Source organism: Lygodium microphyllum, chromosome 24, assembly GCF_053477565.2.
Source record: "Lygodium microphyllum isolate KBCC chromosome 24, Lygodium_microphyllum_v1.1.10, whole genome shotgun sequence".
Lineage (NCBI taxonomy): Eukaryota > Viridiplantae > Streptophyta > Polypodiopsida > Schizaeales > Lygodiaceae > Lygodium > Lygodium microphyllum.
The window spans coordinates 135628863-135649016 of record NC_141158.1 but is presented as its reverse complement, the minus strand read 5'-3'; the positions used below and the strand labels follow the sequence as shown (position 1 = coordinate 135649016).

Sequence of the window (20154 nt, the reverse complement as noted above, 5' to 3'; positions counted from 1 at the left end):
TACTCTAACCGTAGTTACGTCTCACATGTGCAACATTCACTTAACCATGTGATAAAAAATTAATCCACATATTAAGTGAGGTTTAAAAAATACATGTCCTCACGACACTTGTGATCATTGCTTATATGGTAAGTAGGCTCGTAATGCTCATAAGAAGTTTGCATCTATGTGTATGGATGAGCCATTGGCTCTTGTTTATTTCAATGTTTGTTGTCCCATACCCTGTCAGTCTTTGGGTGGTCCTAAGTATTTTGTTACGTTTATTAATGATTTTTCACATAAAGTTTGAGCCTATTTTATAAATGAGAAATTAAATGTTCTAGTTACTTTTCAATGCTTTTACTTTGGTTGAGAACTAGTTTGGACATGGGTTGAAGAAAATGGGGGTGAGTATGTATTACATTTTTGTGATAATCGGGGCATTAATCATCTATGCTTTCTTTATCCCATCCCAGAATGGTGTTACTAAGCACGTGAATAGGATTATTCTGGAGAGGGTTCGTAGTATGCTCAATCATGCAACCTTACACCATATGTTTTGGACTAAGGTAGTTACTATTGTAATTCATTTGATTAATAAATCCCCATGCACTTTGGTATTAGAGTTGCAAAGGAGGTTTGTTTTGGTAAATCTCCCTCATAGGCATATTTGAGAGTCTTTGTATGTGAGGCATTCTGCTATATTCCCAAAGACAGGTGCAATAAGTTAAATCCAAAGTCTATCAAATGTATCTTTCTTGGATATGGTGATGCAAGTGAGATTGTCTTTGGGATTCGTAGGCTAGGAAAGTTATCCACATTGATATCATTATATTTCATAAGAATAAGGTGAATAAGAAACATGAGCAAGTTATTGAGGTACTTAGGGTAATCTCTCAAGAGGAACCTCTTGTTATTGTATATCCAACCTCTGTTAGACAGCTTGCAGTTGTTGATGCTGAAGTGGCCCAGGATTCGCCTATCGTATAAGATTATATTGATGTTGGATAGAGAGGATAAGATATCTCGGCTCCATAGCTAGTCTTTCAACGCTCTACTAGAGCCTCATGTCCTCTAGGTCATTATGAGCCTTCTATGGATTATGGCATGGTAGCAAACTCTGTTTAGCCCCTTATGAGGAGGCTATGTGCAAAGGTGACAATTGTTCTTAGGAGTGGGCCATGTAGTCTGAGTTTGACTCATTGCAGAAAAACCACACGTGGGGATTGGTTTCCTTGTCAAGTGAAAAATATGCATTGACATGCAAGTTGGTGTATAAGTTGAAGAGCACCTATGGTCATCCTAAGCTAATATATAAGGCTTGTTTGGTTGCAAAGGGTTTTAAATAAGAAAATGGAGTTGACTTTGATAAGATCTTTTGAAACCAGCCTTTTTTCCGTGGATGGGTGGTAATTTCCTGATTACAACTTAGTTACAATAGTAACATCTATTGCAAAATTGAGAAATGCAAAACAACTTACAATCTTGGACAATGGACACTTTGTTGGCCTTAAAAGTGGCATCCCTTTCAGTATTTCTTTAACTTAATTGAAGAAGAAGTTGATGTACAATGGGATTTGCCCAATCCCTTCCAGTATTGTATCTCCCCTTGCTATCCAAAATGACAAGCAAGTCTTCAATTTGATTTGGCCCTTGATTGGGGTAGTCAATTGGCCTTCACCCGCTTTGATGGAGATGGAAAATGCCCCAAATTCATTGATTTGCTAATCCCTCCACTTGAATTTGATTGAAAACAGTTTTAGTCTTGTTGAATCCAAGTCTTGGAGCTTCCAATTTTTGGCACGCTTTCCGAGGCTGCTACTAAATCCTAATATCTACTGCAGATTAGAGTTTACAATAGAGAAATCTGAAAATTTTCAGCCTCTCGTAATCTCAATGCTGTAATCTTCGGAGCAAGGCTTGTTTCAATAGCTCGTAGATGCTGTTACCTACTATTGATTTGTCTTCTTCTACCCCTAGTTGCCTCAAAAGGTCCTTCAATGGTTGCAAATCAGACCAACAACATCTCCTCCCTTTCTCCTGCAAGCTAAATACACTAAAATGCTTCTCTCCAACATCTAAAGACGTTTTTTAGTCTTGCATGGGCATTTTTGACAAGTGGCAGCCTATCCAAATGGTTTTTCCAGCATTATCTATAATTAAATATTAATTTTTAGTCTTTAAATATTAAAAATTAATTTAATAATTATTTTGGTGCTTCGAAAAATAATTTGACTAGCCAATAATTAAATTGGCTAGGTAACATTCATTCCCAAGTATCTCTATGCCATATTTGATTATCAGATTGGCGTTAAGTACCATTAAACGCCACTTCTCTAGTGTCACCAACTGATACTTATAGCCAAATGAATGACCTAGGCCAACAACTGGCACCAGATACCACCGAGTATCTGTGCGATATAACTTATAGCAACTTTTGCCTTTGTTGACATCTCGTGATTTCCTTAGGTCACGGGCTTGCAAATTCTCTAACCTCAGTTACACCTCACATATGCAACATTTACTTAACCATGTGATTAAAAATTAATCCACATGTTAAGTGAAGTTTCAAAAATACATGTCCTCATGACAACCCTTCCCCTTAAAATCCTTGTAATCATCCTCGATTGCATTGCCAGATGCATCAAAAGCAAAATAGTGGATTGGAATTTCCACAAGGCATCATAGTTAACACCACATTGCGCATTGTTGCTCAGTCATTCCGTATGCCCAACACATGCTGAAAATTACCAGCCAATCATAACATAACATAAAACTAACAAAGAATCTCAAAAACATTGTCAGGTTATCATGTGACATGCCTATTTCTCATGAGCTCAACTCATTTGGCAAAACCAAACCATGGCATGCAATTGAGAGAGAAAAGAAAGAACATAGAAAATGAGATAGAAAAATTGTATAATGCTGACTGAAAAAGGGCTGCGTACATTTCTCATGATGATGGACTGAGGCCCCTGCACAAAGCCCAAAGAGGCAAGCTAGTGAGGGTGCAAAGGAACATTAGGAGAGGAGAAGAATTTGGGATGAGGAAAGTGGGAAGAGAAAATGCTGGCTGGTGAAGATTGACTGCAAACAGTAACAAAAGTGGTCACGATGATGAGATGATATATACTGGCTTAAAGGCAGCAGCCATAAATGACCAAAATGACTAATATTGGCCGACATGCTATAAAACAGGTAAGACCATCAAAATCTGCCACTTGACCATGAAAAAGGACAAAAGTGACGTTTGCTAGGAGGATAGCGTGTAGCAGCAAGAAGAAAGTGGCGATTTGAGAAAATGTGCTGCTTTGCTCTCGAAAAGCAATCAAGACATCAGGATCAAAGACTGGACAACAAACAAGGCTACATGTGTGGATGTGGCGCATGGATCAGAAAAAAGGCTGTCTCCATCTAACATGCGGAGGATGAAAAGATTGGCAAACATGTGTAGTGCTAGAGCTCCCAACGTCCTTTTTCCCTACTCAGGCTAGGGCTCACAGCTAGGAGATGAACATAGAGAGACATGGAATAATACAATTACTAAGCATAGTCACAAGTGGTGGTCATTTTTGACCTTGAGATTGCAGTAACAGCAGCTTCTTTCAGCCCCATGTCCCATTCCATGTGACTATATAGTCACAAGTGATGGCAATTCAGCCCCATTCCCTTCCCGTTTTGTGTCACTTGTCATTATGCTGATGACAAGGGGAGTACATGTCAAAAGAATTTGTTGCATCTCTCTCGTCTTGCGGGATCATACATCAATGCACCCACCACCCTACACACAACAAAATGGATTTTCCAAGTGCAAGAATGAATCACCCTTGGAGATGGCTGCACATATGCTAAAAGAAAAGTATTTGCCTTACAAATTTTGGCTAGATGCAATTATGACAACATGTTATTTGCTGAATTATTCACCCATGTGGGCATAAAAAACTAGTGTGCTCTATGGCTATGAGGCATGGAAAGGCTGAAAGCTTGCTTTCTCTTGTATATGTATTATTTCGGTGTCTAGCTTACACAATCAAGACCAGACAATTTAATGCATATTCATTGGGTATTGTTCAGAAAGCAAAGGACATGGGTCATGCTAGCTTACCACAGGCAAGGTTATTGTCAGTAGCGATACTGCCTTTGCTGAAAATGCTGAAACGCCTTTGTTGGAATGCAAGGAACAGCCAATTGTTGTTTGTTCAGCTCTCAATTTTATGCCGAAAATTAGTCAATTCAGACTGTTTTTCACCATTGATTGGGATAATTACTATGATGCAGAGACCAAAGACAATGCTGGTATGCTGGAAGCAAGAACAAGAACAGGCCTAGATGGCTGTTAGATACTTCGTGAGAAAATAGACATCTTGCTCCACTTCCTGGAAGAACAAGAGCAGCAATCTGTCATGCACCATGGAATTTGGTAAACTTTGCATTGTTGTCTACAACATGTGATGAAGAGTCATTGTGTGTTGAGGACACATTGGAGGATGAAAATTGGTTTGCTACAATGAAATATGAGCTAGATAACCATAAAATAGTAGTGGAAACATAGATCGCCACAAGGCTTGATTAGTTGAAATGGGAAATGCTTAGAAGCAAGGGATTGATTATAAAGACCCACCCACTTTGTGTATGATGACCACATGCATAGTCGTTACTCTGGTTGCACACTATGGATACCATGTATTATGAACAGCAAAACAGCTTTTCTGGATGGGTATTGAAGAAGTTTACGTCACTCAACCACATGGTTTTGTGTAGCAGTAATCATAGTTTGTATTTATTGGTCTTTTGTCTTTGGATTGTAACTTTCCAACTAGAGTTAGGGGGCACCACTTTCCAAGCAAGATCCTCCAAGCATACAAGCGAGGAGAACAAAGAAACTTGAAGTATTATAGAACTTGGTAAATTTTGCATATTAGCAAAATATAGTTTATTTTAGAAAGAGGAGAATTTAGGAAATGATCGTTAGTTTGTTAGATATTTGTAAAAGATATTAGCTTTGTTGAATACTGTAATGGGTCGGTTTTGAAGAACCCACAAACAAAAACGTCTTAAGAAAATGTTGATAGGGGTGGGGAGGGAGGTTTCTTCAAGGCAGCCATCTATTTTCTATCAGTTCTATTTGCACAAAAGTTTTGTGTGTGCTAACTAAATTTAGTTTTCTCCTCCAAAAGAGTAGTCACAAACATCTTGTTAATTGTGTCGAGAATAAGTTAAACCCATTGCCTTATAAACATGAGCAAGCCTGGTATGTGCATGTGCATTTTAGATGCAGTACAAGGATAGAGATGGGAGGGACACGCTAGGGTGTAGCCTGCTCAAAAGTTTTTACTTATAAAGTTGACGACTCCTAGAGTCACCACTGTTATATTTCAAAATTCAGTTGTACTGTTCCTTAGTCCCTGCAGTTAGGTTTCAGTGTACCCTTTCTCCCTCTTGACATGTACATGTTCAATATCTAACTTCTTTTCTCCTCATCTTGGAAACAGCTGAACTTTGAGTCTCAGTCGGATCTGTTTCCAAGATGGGTTATCCCCTGGGATGGGAAAACAGTCACATTAACAATGATGGCTTTTGGAGGAAGGTACATTCCAGGCCAATTTTATTCACTCGATTCTGCAGCATTCAAGTAATGAAGAAACTTACAGTCATTATCTAACAAGGTACACCCTTTAAGCTAAAAGTTGTACAATGGTGCAATCCTTGAACCCTTGGTGAGTGTGGTGTCAACTTTACTTCCTTTCTTCTCTTCTTGAAAACACACTATTGTGAAGATTTTCCTATGTGAAAGTCACGTTTTTACTTGTTTAGTGCTGTTGCTCGTGTATATTGAAACTTACGTATGGTTTATGTACTTGGTCTTTTGTGTTTGGTATGGATTGCTGAACTTCTTTGGTTAAGCTAATATGCTTATGTGCAGTAAACTGATGTTAGTTTCAAACGAGTGTCACTGAGCTGATTTGTGCTGTATGACTATTTGATTTTGCCATGTCACATGGAGACACTGATTTGTTTTGAGAATTGAGATCTCGAGCATTTATTTGGCACATTGTTTTAGCCCACAGCAAACAATGCTGAAATAAAACTTGTGAGAGATTTTGTCTTGTAATTGACCTGCCTTTTTTTTTGGTGTTTTTTGGAAGCTTCCTACTGGCAGGATTGAGTTTATCAGTCGTGAAATCAATTCTTGGCTTCAACCAATGGAAATTCCTGGACTTAGATGAGCAAGCGCTTTTGATATTTGTCAATCAGCTGTAAGCAATTCTGATAAGAAGTTGGGATATTGCAATAGTTTGAAACACATTTAGTATGAAGCTAAATGGTTGTCTTAGCTTGCCTAAAAGAATCTCTTTTTCCAGTCTGCAGACAATTGCTGGCATAACAGTTCTCAATCTCTCCATCAGCAAGTATAAACCGGTTCCTGATGACCTTTTTCGTTATGGTTGGTCATCATTTCATTCCTGTTACAACTATTGATGCAAATTTTTCTTGTAACATTCATTAGTTGAGCCTTATTATGAGATTTCTCAAACACCATGTGTTTTCAGAACCATATGCCAAAAATTGAAGTGATTTGCCCAAGATTGTACACAGTGATTGTGCCAGATTATGTTTGATGTGACATCAACACCAAAATTTTCCAGATATGACATGTGATTGCTTTTCAGAAAGATTTTGCTAAGATTCCTCAAATAAACTTCATAGTTTGTTGCATAAATTTGTATTCTGCTTTGCAAAGGTGAGGGGTCGTTTTATCAATTTATTTTGAGATTTCACAGTGTGTTTTATCAATCTATTTTGAGATTTCATTGTCTTTAATTCCAATGTTTGAAAACTTGCTGATTACAAAAATCTACAGTGATTAGGCCCTTGTTCATACAGGAACAACCCTAGACTAATTAGCTACCCAATATAGCTGACTAGAACACGAAGTAAGGCATCGTCAGCTGGGCTTGTGATTGTGAATAAGTAGAAAGCTCTTGAAACACGTGTCTTTGCTTTTTGTCTATGAGAAGCTCTTACTCTTCTGTTTTGGGAGACCTTAAGGGACGTTTAACTGGAGCATTGTGAAGGAGGGGAAGATGTATTTGGGGTAGAGGGAGCTGCCTCTTTCAAAGATGAAGACAACTCATATAATGTTCATTTCTCTATGCAAACATCATTGAGTTATTTGTGCAAAATGCATCACTATTATTTCTCTGACCTGTCTATTTTCTTTGTTTTAATATGTGCATGCCAGTCAGCAAATTACAAAATGCCACTAACTTCTGCTTGAGGAAATAAACATAGACTTTCAAAGAAAAATCATGGAATATAAATGAATATGCACTAGATCAAGTGTGTTGGCTGCCTAATATTTAGTCTTTATGGGGATTGAAGCTCAGTGTTGCTTGGCTCCAAGACAAGCTGTGTAAACACCTAGCCTATTCTTGAGTCTAGGTGAACTTGTAAACTGTATCAACCCTAGCATGCTTTTGTAAGTTGGAAAATGGTGAGTGTCCTTGGAGTTGTGATACAAAGACACTTCACTTTCCTTGTAAAAAGTTGACTTGTAAAAAGTTGACTCCGTGCAAATTGTAGTAAGATGGAGCTGAGTCAGTGAAGACCACCTTGGTGCCTCTAGCTGAATTATGTAGCAAGATCAATGGTCTCTGCACACTACTCATCAGAGTAAAATGCCTCGCCCATCAAGGCAATCTGAGGATCTGAAATCAAGTTCATGGCTGTTTTAGGAACATACAAAAGATCCCCAGTGAGTCTAGGAGTCCCACGAGAGTACTATTAGAATGCTGCCCTCTCTTGCTAAATCATGGTGCTGGCTATCACCACACAATGTTGTCATGGGTACATTGAAAGTTTGAAAACTGGTGGTGTCTACACATGTGATGTTTAGTGGCACTATCAACCACATAAGCATAAGATGAGAGAATTGGGTTCGATGTGTGACAAGCAGTCTCAATAGAATCTCAAGCTCGTGTATATCACTGAAGGCATTTTGATGATACACTAGGGTTTGTAGAGAAAATATAGTGTATGAACACGACTGACACAACTAACTCAGACAAAACACGAAATGAACAAATGAGAATGAATTGATAAATCAATGAACAAAACAAGTATGTGAGGTGTGATACAACAAATGCTGAAGGAGCAGAGGGCTGTCCAACAGTCACAACCTCTTGTGGGCAGGTTGAGGGAGAGTTTTGTCCTCCCGAATGGATTCTGAGTGTAGCAAACAGCAGCTTGATGATGTAGACCATTCTGGCAGCAGCACGGATGAAGAGGATTGCTGCACTGCAGCAGCTCTGTAGAGGATGAGGGAAGCAGAGGCCACAGAGTGAGGATTGGCTGATTGCAAAATAATGATGCTAGAGAGATGGGCATCTGCAGGAGTCAGGCTGAAAGAAAAACACAGCATTCAATGATAGTAGCAGATGCAAAGCACAGTCTCTAACAGCCTTGTGACAGCTTCTGAAGGCTAGAGGTGTTAGAGAAAAAGTAAACACAATATGGTAGGATGCTGGGATGAAAAGGGCAGCTGTTTTGATGGCGACTACAGCTGATTGGGCTGGGGATGGCAGGAAGAAGCCGAGAGTGGCAAGGCAGCAGCAAGGTATGATGGCAATAATTATTTAGGTAGCAAAGAGAGGTCCAATGGCTGAAGGGATGAAAGTGGCAATGACCAATGATTTCCTTTTGTAGAACTTTCTGAACCAGTTGTCCTACCAAACTTCTTGAGTGTTGTACTTAATAAAATGAATTTTTGGAATAAAATTTGGAGCCATAAAATGCTAGAAGAATATGATAAGTTCTTGGAAATCCCTAGGTGGTTCAAGACCCCCTCTCATGCCCAAAAAAGCTGATAGAAGGGAATGAGATAAAATTTGGAGCCTTTAAATGCTAGAAGAATATCATAAATTCTTGGAAATCCCTAGTTGGCTCAAGACCCCCTCTCATGCCCAAAAAAGCTGATAGAAGGGAATGAGAAGTAGGCTCTAGTCTTGATCCAAAGGTCCCACACCAGAGAGACCAAGGCATTGGACCAAGGGTGTCATGTAGAAGTACCCAGGGGCTTACTAGAATCACAAAGGCAACAAATATATTCTTTTGAGTCGCCCAAGAGATCCACCCTAGTGAAATACGCCATAGAGACCAAGGCATTGTTGTCATGTAGGACTGCGAAAGGCATAGTCACATTGAATGGAAATGTATAGATCGAAGGAGACTCCTTTTGGGAACAAGAACGAGGGCCCTAAAAATATTTGAGAACACTACATTACTGTGATACATTTACAAGCTTTGCACCATAATATGATTCAAGGCCCAAAACATATAATTATTTTGACGTAGTATTGCACAACACTTTGGTATGATTCAAAAGTGACTTAAGTTTCGGATTTCATCCCTATACACCCTAAGAGAGCTTCATCATGCTGTGCATGCTTGTGGAATGGGAAAGGGAACATTGATGCTTATGGAATGTGTTCCCAAGTTTCTTAATCCATGGAATGAAGTTTCATGTGACTATGGCCCAAGGGCCTACTAGGATTGTAAAGGCAATGGATTTTTTCTTTTGAGTTGCCCAAGGGGTCCACCTCAGTGAAATTAAGGCATGACCAAGGTTGACACAAAGGACTGGAATGATCATAATGGTAATGGATTACACCTAGGGACTTAGAGCTTTATTTGTTTGCTGTTTTTTTAATATGTGACCTGGCTCATCAGTTCATACCAAAATGCAAGTAAAGTACAAAACCACTGTCAAGTTCTTGATGTAGAAGATATGATGAGATAGAGAGTAAATGTTGCGAGTAGGGTAACCGCTCGAGATCCTAAGGTGAGCAATGGAAGCTCATGATGTTGTGCTTGATGAGTTAAAAGGGAACATGGTACAAAAATGCATGGGTTTTCGATTGGAGGATTGCCCAAAATTGTAGGTTTTTACCTGTCCAAGTGCCCATAAACTCAATTTTGTGCAAAGGGAATGCAATAAGGGGCATGGTTATGTAGTACAGGTTCACTTGGATAGTGTCCTTGTAGGAGGATTTGTTTACTTGCCCAAGCACCCTTTTATAATCAAAACATAACTGTAATGTATGGGTAGATGCAAAAAGGGATGTCGATGTTGAAGATAAAGAAAAACAATGCACCTCTCAAACCATGTATATTGATGCTAAAGGAGGAGGAGCTCAAGAGGTGCTGAGAACGTGATGCAACAGAAGAAGCACCTTCACTGGAAGGGTTTGAAGCTCAACCTTGGGAGGGAAGCCTCCATGCTGGTCAAAGAAGGGCACAACCAAGAGAGAGCATGGAACTACGGAGACAAAGTTGAAAAACCATGCCTCCAACAACCCAGTTAGGACCAATGTATTCTTGCTTATTAGTCCTAAGTTGAAATACAAGCCTGGCATATAAGTACTAGAAGAGAGACCAGGAAGGATATATAATTACTTTGTATTAAGATGCTCTGGTGCTTAGCTAAAGATGAAAGGAAAATCTAATGAGTGTGTAGCGGTAGATAAAACAAAATAGTTAAAAGTCCTAAATATACACTTAGCCTAAGGACATTTAACCTATGGGTCGAACTCGATTAGCCTATAGAGCTATGAAGAGATCGAGCAAGACTAGCCTAAGGATATACTAGCCTAACATATTCAGAGAACCTAGATGAGGCTATAGCCTAAGGGTAGGGCCACCATTGAGCATGTCATTGAACAGGTCTTTGCAAAAGGAAGTCATTTTGAGTGGGTGAACCTGCACAGATTGTGGATGTATCTTGAGTCTTCATGAGGGTGACCTAATGGCCTTGAGGACTTAAGTCCAAATGAGGCTCAACAGACCAGTTAGCCATGCCTTAAGGAGTTTTTGAAGGCACTGAGTGAGGGGGCTGTCCATAGCCACATCAACAGCAGGTTGCCACAGGCTTGTAGGCACCAAGAGGAGTAGGTAGGATGGAAGGAGGTGCAAGAGCTGGACTGCCTTTTGGTTGCCAATGGGTATTAGCTTGGCCATTGAAAGGTGATTGAAAAATGAGAGACTGTGCAGAAAGTACGATTTCAGCAGTAGCAAGATCTAGGGTTTACAGAGAGGAGAGGAGAGAGAATATGCAATGTTGATGCAATGTGGAGAGGAGAGAGGATATGTAATATCGATGCAATCTGGAGAAGGTTCAAACAGGGAAAAGATGAAAATGATGAGAGAGAGCTGACACAATTCTCAACCTAGCCAATCCACGACACATTAAAGTATTAAGTAATGTGTTCTTTGGCAGGTAAGGTTAATGCTTGCCACATCACTCTTCATTTATTGGTCCTAAGACTTCTTCACAGATTAACTGGCTTAAAACTTACAACTAGTTGTCCAAGCCCGTATTCATACAAGTACACATGTTTGCATGAATAGTTTTGGCTTCCCTATGTGCATTAAAGTAATAGACAAATGGTTGCAATTCTCAGTGTTTCCTTGTAATGTCACATTAATTAACTTCAAATTAATTAATGTGACATTCCCTCCCCCTTTAAAAATGTTTAGTCAATTGAGTAAAACTCAACTCATTTATCATGGGCATTCTTCTAAGGGAATCTGCTACAATATTGCATTTCCCTTCCCTATACCTTAATTCAGAGTTAAACTCTTGAAGCAGGTCGGCCTATTTGGTCTTATGGCCCTTCAATTTTGTTTGAATAGTAAGCCACTCAAACACTATCATTTCTTTGACATTATACAAATAGTATTGCCATTTCTTCAATGCATGTACTATTGCGAATAGATCCCTCTCATAAACAGAATAATTCTGTTGTGCACTATCTAATTTCTTGCTTTCTAAAGCTAATGGTTGATTCTCTTGTAAGACCACGCCTACTGCAAAGTTACATTAATTTTGACCTTGAAGGATCTATTGGGATCCACTATATTCAAAACCAATAGGTTTTTCAAAGCTTACTTTCTAGTTTGTTCCCCATATAAAATCTTTCCCTTCAAATTGGTTAGTTAGTCATGGTAACAACTATCTTGGCATAATCTCGAATGAATTGTCGATAAGATCCAAATAAACCTAGGAAGATTTATAGCTCTTTGAGGTTTCATGGAGATGGCCATTCTAGTATTCCCCCAGCTTTTTCTGGATTTGTATTGATTTCCTCTTTTGAGATAATTTATCCTAATATCTAACCTCCTTAGCACAGAATTTACACTTGAATTCTTTGGTAAAAAAGGAAAATTTCTCTTAACAATTGAAATTCCTTTAAGAGATATTCCAATTTTTCTTCCAAGGATTACAACCAAGTGACCCAAATAAGGCTTTAAAACCCTATTCATGAACTTCATGAAGCATTGTAAGATCAAACGACATTAGCAAGAATTTGTAGGGCCCATACATGGTCCTTAATGCCATCTTGGAAACATCTTCGGCCTTGATTCTAGCATGACGATAGCCAAATCTCAAGACTATTTCTATACATGATTATGTTTCCCTTAATTGATTAAAAAAGTTCTCATGGCCTTGGCAACTTATCCTTTACAACAATCATATTTAGTGCTCTATAATTGACACAAAGTTGCTTAAAACGGATAAAAAATTGTACATATAATTTTAATATCTATACTGAATGTTAGGACTCAAAGTAATACACTTTAAAATAATACACTTTAAACATTTAGAGACTTTATACTAGAAGTTTACATATTAAGAGCTTGAGGATAGAGAAGATGGCCAATTGAGAGCTTAAAAGTGGAGGCAAGGTGGAGATATGGCGAAGGAGAGCTTCGGGGAGTGGGTTTAGAGAGCTTGAGGAGAGAGAATTTGAGAATAGAGAGCTTGAAAGTTGAGCTTGAAATTTGAATTTGAAATTAGAGAGGGAAAGAGAGGGAGAGAGAGAGAGTATATTAATGTCTCTAAAAGGCCAATGTGGCCTATGAGACCAAAGCAATACATACAATGATGATGGTGTGTTTCTCATATGGAACGAGAAAAGATGAAAAACATGCCTGTAAGATTGAAAAAATGAAATAGTGTCCTATGAAAGGGAAACATGTCAATGATCTAAAAGTGAAAGTAGAAAAAGGAGAACTCTCCTTCAATGAGATGTTTGTCCTCTAAGGAGATGTATCTCTTCATGGCTGAGGCGTCTCGGCATCTGTCTCCTGTGGCGCTCAATGATGGCTTTAATTTGTCTGTGGTGTGTATGTCTAGGCCTTCGTCCGGGTGGACGTGGGCGTCTAGACCGGCTAAGTGCCACTGCTCTATCCAAAGGGACACCTATAGAAGAGTCCAATGATGATGTACTCCTATAGGCTGTGTGGCTGTAGTAGTGGTATCTGCCATACTCTATCGTGTATCAGTGAAAAAGTCAGTGACTGCTCTGTGTCTGTGTGAGCCGAGCTGTGGGGGCCTCCTACTCTGTAGAATTGTTGCTCTGCTCCTCTGGAGCTCCAAGAGGAAGAATCCCAAGCATCTCTGATTCTCAAACTGCATGATCCGTCTCAGGGGTCCAAAACCCTCTTGAAACAGACAATGGTATCTACCTCGTATATCATAATATACAGTGCATCGGCAGATGTAGTGTTCCTCTGTCTTTGGCTCTCTGTCGCATAGTGGGCATGTGCGTTCCTCTGTCTGTATACCCTCCCATCTGTCTGTCTCAATTCTCAGGTGGTGGGATGAGGTGCGGATCTAACCAATAACTGTGCATAGTCTGTGAGGCAGCTGTGTGTCCATGTAATTGGGTCGGGTGATGAAACCATCCTCAGATACCTGAAGGAAGTGGGTCTGGTAGTGTGCCATCCTCGTGCCATGGGGAGAGGGGGGTTGGATCTAGGTCTTCTCCGTATCTAACTTCAGTATGTCTGCTCTGATCACATGGTTTAGCTCTGATTGGCTTAGGTCAAGTGTAGGGCAATCCAGGCTATAGTCAAAGGGGGGTAGTCTGTCAATCTGCATCCCATGTAGACTCATCCATGTACTCATCTAAGCATACCAACAATGTCTGTCACCATTTGCTGCTAGTTGTCTAGAAAAGGCCAAGGCTAGCCGTGAGTATCTATCTTGGGGGAGCTCCCATAGTCTATGTATGAAAGTCACTGCTTGGACCAAGGCCTCAGCCACCATGGGTGATGCTCCCAACTTAGCTCTGATAATCTCATGTGGGGTCGAGCTCTTCGCTCGTATCATACGTGAGATCATCATGACCAGTGGTCTTTCCATATGCTCCCACCCATCATAGTATTCCTTCTCTGGTCCATCCTGGTCTCCCAAAGGCTGTCTCCTCGTGTGAAAGAGACTCGGACTCCAAATAGCTGCCCCATATAGGAGCGTGGGTGTAACCAAGGTATCAAAAAGCCACAATTTGGAGAGAGAGAGAGAGAGAGAGAGAGAGAGAGAGAGAGAGAGAGAGAGAGAGAGAGAGAGAGAGAGAGAGAGAGAGAGAGAGAGAGAGAGATTTGGGGTATGTACAAGTGTGTTGTGGAGATGAATCCTAAACAACACCTACAATTTATCCCAAAAGTGACCCCAAATGGTCACAAACAAGCACTTGAAACAGTCGGATAGTTTCCATTGGACGTGATTGGATGTGTCGTATTGGACAAGAGGGATTGGACGAGTTGACCTGTCTGTTGGACGTGGACAACTAGGGGATTTACTTAGCCTCGCAGAGCTTTTAGAATTGGGTGTGCATCTTAAATTGGTCATATGGGATGGTCAACTTTCTTTGTCTCCGTGGTTATCATTTGCCAAGGCCTAACCAAGTAGTTGTTGCTGTGAAGGAATGGACAACGTACTACATCATCATTTGCAGCCGAGTGTGATAACATTGTTAGAATAGGATGTGTCGGGAGAGCAAAAACCAGTGGGCTTAGAGGGCAGCCTTGTCTAATAGACTTGGAAAGAATGAATGGCTTTGTAAGACTCCCATTAAGTATGACTCTTGAGGAAGAGCCCCGATAGTGTAAATCAAACAAGACATTCTAGGCTAGACTCCATCTTTTGCATGAGTTGGCTAGAAAACACCATTCAAGATAGTCAAAGGCATTCTCTAAGTCCAACTGAATCATTACTAGTTCTTGATCTGTATGTTGAGCATAATCAATTCCCATTTGCACATTCAAGATACTATATAGAATGTTCTTGCCCTTGATAAACCCGTAGTGAGCAAGATGCACAATATATTAGGAAGGTGTTCATGTAGTCTATTAGGCAACACCTTCACAAAAGTTTTATATATACTGCTCATCAAGGAAATAGGCCTCCAATGTAGGAGTAGAGTACAAACGCACCTTTGGAATCAATTTAGTAACGCCCTCTTTCCACAAGGTGGGCATGATCCGAGTTGCCCAGACTTTTAACACATAGTGGTCAAGGGTGCTGCCAATTGATTTGCATATTTCCCAAAAAATTCATTGGTGAGGCAATTCCAATTAGGGCTTTTATCCTTGGGCAAGTGTCATGAGGACGTGAAATTTTGAAATGCTTTAATCTTGTTGATAACATTTGATTAAGTTATTAATCAAATGTGCAAGGTTGTTTAAACACATGTGATGCACATTGCAGATATTCCATAGTAACAGGCCAAGAACCCTGAGGATGCAATGGGTGTCAAAGGAAAAAGTTGGGATAAGTTATGCCGACTCGGTTCTGTTGGTTAGTTGATATCAGATTGGATCCTAGGGTAGTGGTTTGGCCAATAAGTGTTAGTGGTGACACTGACGAATAACATTAATTAATTAATTAATGCTAGTCTAATGGTCAATAGAGGTCGGGAACCACTCTAGGTTGCAAATGGCCTTGCCAATTCAATTATGGAAGGACACATTTAATTTTGGGCAAGGTAGGGCTAAAATTAAATTTTAGGATTGTTTAATTCTGAAAATTAATTAAATGGCTAGATAATGCTGAAAAATGGGTTTAGAAAACTGTCACTTGGCAAAAATGCCCATGCAAACTGAGAAAACGTTTTTGGGGGGACTGGATCTCAGCCATTCAGTTAGTTTATAGCTTGGGAGAGGAAGAGAGAGTTGCGGGTCCATTTTCTGATCAGAGAATAACAATTTGTTGTAGAAGACAGCCATTTAAGGGCCTCAGCAGGGAGGGGATAGGAAGGAGTCATCTTTCAAGGGCTGGCAATGGCATTGCTAATTAGATGACAACATTTTGGAGGTATCTAGCAATAGGTGACTGCATCAAATGTAGAGGCTGGAGTAGGCAATAGGCGGGCTTTGGGGTTTTCCTTCGAAGAAAATCAAATTTCTCTCTCATCTTCCCTTTCTCTCATCTTCTTCAATCCATTCTTAGGAGATCTCAGCATTTCTTAGCCATTTTGAGAAGATCTCAGTCAAATTTGGTGGATAGCAGAGAAATCTCTGTTGTAAACCCTAAATTTTTGTAGAAATTAGGGTTTGATAGCCACCTCAGGACTCGTGTCAATTGGTAAAGGCATGGTATATTAAATTCAGCACCTAAAATTTGTATAATTGTCAGGGAATTCAGATGCCACCCCATTCATTGTAATTTGGGGTAGCGTTTGGCCAGTTGGAGGTTCCATTTGTGCAAGTCCTTGATGAAAAATCAAGGGGCAATTGGCCCGAATTGATTGCTGATTGTTGCTACAACGAAGAGGCTTTTTGGAACAGCAAAGGAGATTGTGAATCTGAGCTTGCACTCATTCCATTAGCAATCAAGTTAAAGAAATACCGAAAGGGGCATTAGTTTTGGGGCCACCACGGTGTCCAATGTTCAAGATTGTCAAGGTAATTTGTGCATTTCAAGGTATATTCATTCGCTGATTGCTGTAGTTAAGAGATTAATTAGGGAATTACTGCCCTTCCCAAGAAGGAAGGCCATTTTCAACAAGTATACCAAAACATCAATCACCTCATCTTCACATACATTCGCATCTAAACTCACAACTATATTGGGCGAGACTTGATCCTTGATGAGATCATAAAGCATAGATTGGGCTGATATTATTCTCTTTGAAACGTGTACTAGGGACCCAAGTGGAAATATTATTGACACGTTATAAAACTTATGAATTTGACAATTGTTATCCTAGAAGCCCTCTGACAAGGCACCAATCTTAGCCTATTGGTAAGAATGCAATAGAAAGGCTTTAATGAGATCCAACAACTGCATAAATAGAGAAATCAAGAGATGATCATTTGGAGAATCAACCAAAAACAAACACACCAATGCCGGGAACATCCAAACTTTGTCTACGAAGTGAAGCATGATGGATTCCATATTGTTTGACAACTCTCTACACATTTGAAACCAATAAGTCAAAGGAGACAGTCCCCTTGATTGGGAGGTAAGTGAAAAGTTAAAACTAATCCAACAATTGACTCACATATCCATCAAATATTTCATGACAAAGAAACAAATAGTTGAAATGCATGGCAACTTGCCCAAGTAATGCGTGAAAATATGAATTTGCTGTTTGAGCATTACATACTCTAGCAAAAAATGATCAGAAAGCACATAATGCTGTAGAACCTTAATCTCTAGAACCTCTAACTAGAAAGAATCATCATGCATAATATACATGCAATCCAATTGACTCCAAGTTCAAATGACAGACATGATTGTAGTTGCCTCCATCATTCACAACGGCATGAGACATCATTGGATGCATAGATACCAGCTAGCCATAAAATTTCACCCTCGTATGTAATCTTCACAACAAGAAATCTGCCCAATATGTTCCTTCTGATCAGAACAGGCTGAAACTTCTCACGTACAAAGAATGCTTCATTGTTGGGGATCTTGCATAAAACAACTTGAACCTGATAGTGAACTATCCTTCTAGCTTCTTTATGACTTTTATGCTCAGCATCACATAGAACATCCCAAGTATTAGTATGCAAAACTCTCAAGATGTCATATTGTTTGCTAAGACTAAAGAAGGAAAAACTAAGGATGTGGCTATCATTGTGTTCTTCCATGAGCAAGTCTTTGCTAACAAAATTATGACAAGGTGGGAAAGTATGCCTAGGGTGGGGTGTAGGAGGAGACCCTGGAATGGATGTAAATAGTGCAATGGGTGAGGAACCAGTAGACCAATCAACTAATTCTTCAAGGGTGCTGAAAGATATAGGTGGCTATGGCTATCGATGTGCCACATGTCTAGTGGCAATTGGGCCAGAAGGAGTAGATGTTAGAGATTAGTTATCCCCTAGACTAGCATTTCTTAGGATACATTTCGTGCAATCAGTTCTGTCAGAGGGACTTATGCATTTCTTGTCAGTTATTTGGGCATTTTCAGCAGTTGCAATGTATGGGTACTGGATTATGGGCAAGGGCAGTGCCACATGGTAGGCTGAGGTCAGATCAGAGTTTTTTGGGGCTGTGTGCAGCCAATCAGCTGCATTTATGAGACTGCTTGTTGGTTGGCCCATTTTGCAAGCCAACCTGCCTATTTTTTATGCATGCTTTTGTGCTATGTATAGCACTAGTGCAGCCTGCCTTCCTCACTTTTTTTACTTTTTTTTTTTTTCAGGTTGGTGAGAGAGATCCAGCTTGAGGAGATACATTGACAGCCCTTGTACATCTGCCCTCTTCATTTCAGCATTCATTGACTGCAGAATTCTGCGTTCTTCTTTTCTTTTCTCTTTCCCTCTTCTCTCGTGTTCATTGTCTTTCTGACTTGTCCATACGCTTCCACATTCATTGCACTTTGACATGCTATTAGAGCAGCGTAGAAGGGTTGACTGATCATGGGCAGACCTGATTGGGAGGATCCTTCGTGACAAATATTTGTGTTTAAAGCCTATGAAAGATCAGGTGAACAAGTACAACACGGAGAAGGAGCGAAGTTGTTTTTTGTAGGTCTTTGTTGTTTGTGAAGAAGGCTGTATTTTCAGCCTTTTGTTGTAGATTTTGAGTGTTCATTGCCTCTTATGGGTGAAACTCTTTGAGGACGAGTGGAGGAAGCCCTAATAGGCACTAGCATCATGCATGGAGTCAAAGGGGGACTACCTTGGTTCTTGTGTAGGTCATCCCACTTAAAATGTTGACCAAAATTGATGTGGAGTTTTAGGCTATTATGGATTGTAAGGTCCCCATGTTGCTCGCTCTTCCTTCAAATAAAAAATTGATGTGGAGAACTATTGCATTTGGCGCATGATGATGCTTTCTATCTTGGAGTCTTATGATTTGGAGAAGCTTGTGATCGAGGCTATAGACTGTCCTATAGTTTGTGATGCCTCCAAGCTTTTTGTAGATGATAAAACTGAGTTGATGAAGGTACAAGCACATTGGGATACATTGAGTGCTTGTATCAGTTCTTTCCTATTTCTCTCTTGCACTCCCACATCGTTGCTCACATTGAGCACTTGACCATGGCTTGGGAGATATGGCTAGAGCTTGATTAAATATACAATTAGATGACCAAGTGGGTGTCTCTAGAGGTTCAGATGTGGACTTGAGTCCTAACAAGTCTTCTTCCTTGCGGGAGCATGTTAATAAGCTTCAGCAATTGCAGATGCAAGTCTAGAATCCAGGGAAGGCGATTACCTTGAAGGACATGGTGATAACTCTTCTTTCTTAGTAAGTGCCATGATTCAGTGCATTCTATTTCGTCTTGATTGCTTTAGGGCGGATAGAGATCCTTAAGTGGGAGGAGTTGGTTCCTATGATCTTGGAGCAAGAGGAACAACTCAAAGGTCAAAATGCTCGTAAGTCGGAGGCTTCGATTGGTTACTCTTTCCAACCGAAGGAGAAGAACAACAACAAGACAAAGAATGACAAGTAGTCCAAACAAGACAAACCAAGGAGTCTAGCTGTCACATATATGGCAACACAGGTCATGGGAAGAAAGATTGCCTTGACAAGGACAACAAGGATACCAAGAAGGAGAAGACTACAAAGGACTCAGGAGTGGTGGCTGCTTCTTCATCGGCCGCCTTCCTCCATTTGGAGGTGATAGAGGATATTTCTTTGATGGCCTTTGATGCACGATAATAGCTCCGCAATCTTATGAGTGGATTGTGGACAATGGTGCTTCCTACCATGACTCCTTCAGATTGGATTTCCCTATGCGTTCGATGCATGGGCATATTCCTATATGTGATAGTTCTTTAGTCCCCATCAAAGAGAAGGGTGATATGCAACTATTCTTGACGGCGGGCAAGGCTGTGACCACATGTCAAAGGTGCTCTACATGTTGGTTCTAGGTATCA

At 40.1% G+C, this 20154-nt stretch overlaps 1 protein-coding gene across 6 annotated transcripts in view; it reads left to right on the top strand.

Moving 5' to 3' along the window:
* LOC148015699 (CAAX amino terminal protease family protein) overlaps positions 1-20154 on the top strand; it is a 118742-nt gene that overhangs the window by 34145 nt on the left and 64443 nt on the right. For 4 of the 6 annotated variants that reach the window (XR_015688472.1, XM_087666023.1, XM_087666021.1 and 1 more), the window contains 3 exons: positions 5472-5566; positions 6126-6236; positions 6342-6424. Coding sequence is in view for 5 of the 6 variants with exons in the window: in XM_087666023.1 (XP_087522149.1) it covers positions 5472-5566; positions 6126-6236; positions 6342-6424 (289 nt within the window). In the remaining variant the exon portion in view is untranslated. Of the gene's footprint in view, positions 1-3078; positions 4400-5471; positions 5567-6125; positions 6237-6341; positions 6425-20154 lie in introns of those variants that run through there. The other 2 variants (XM_087666025.1, XM_087666022.1) reach the window with 2 other exon arrangements.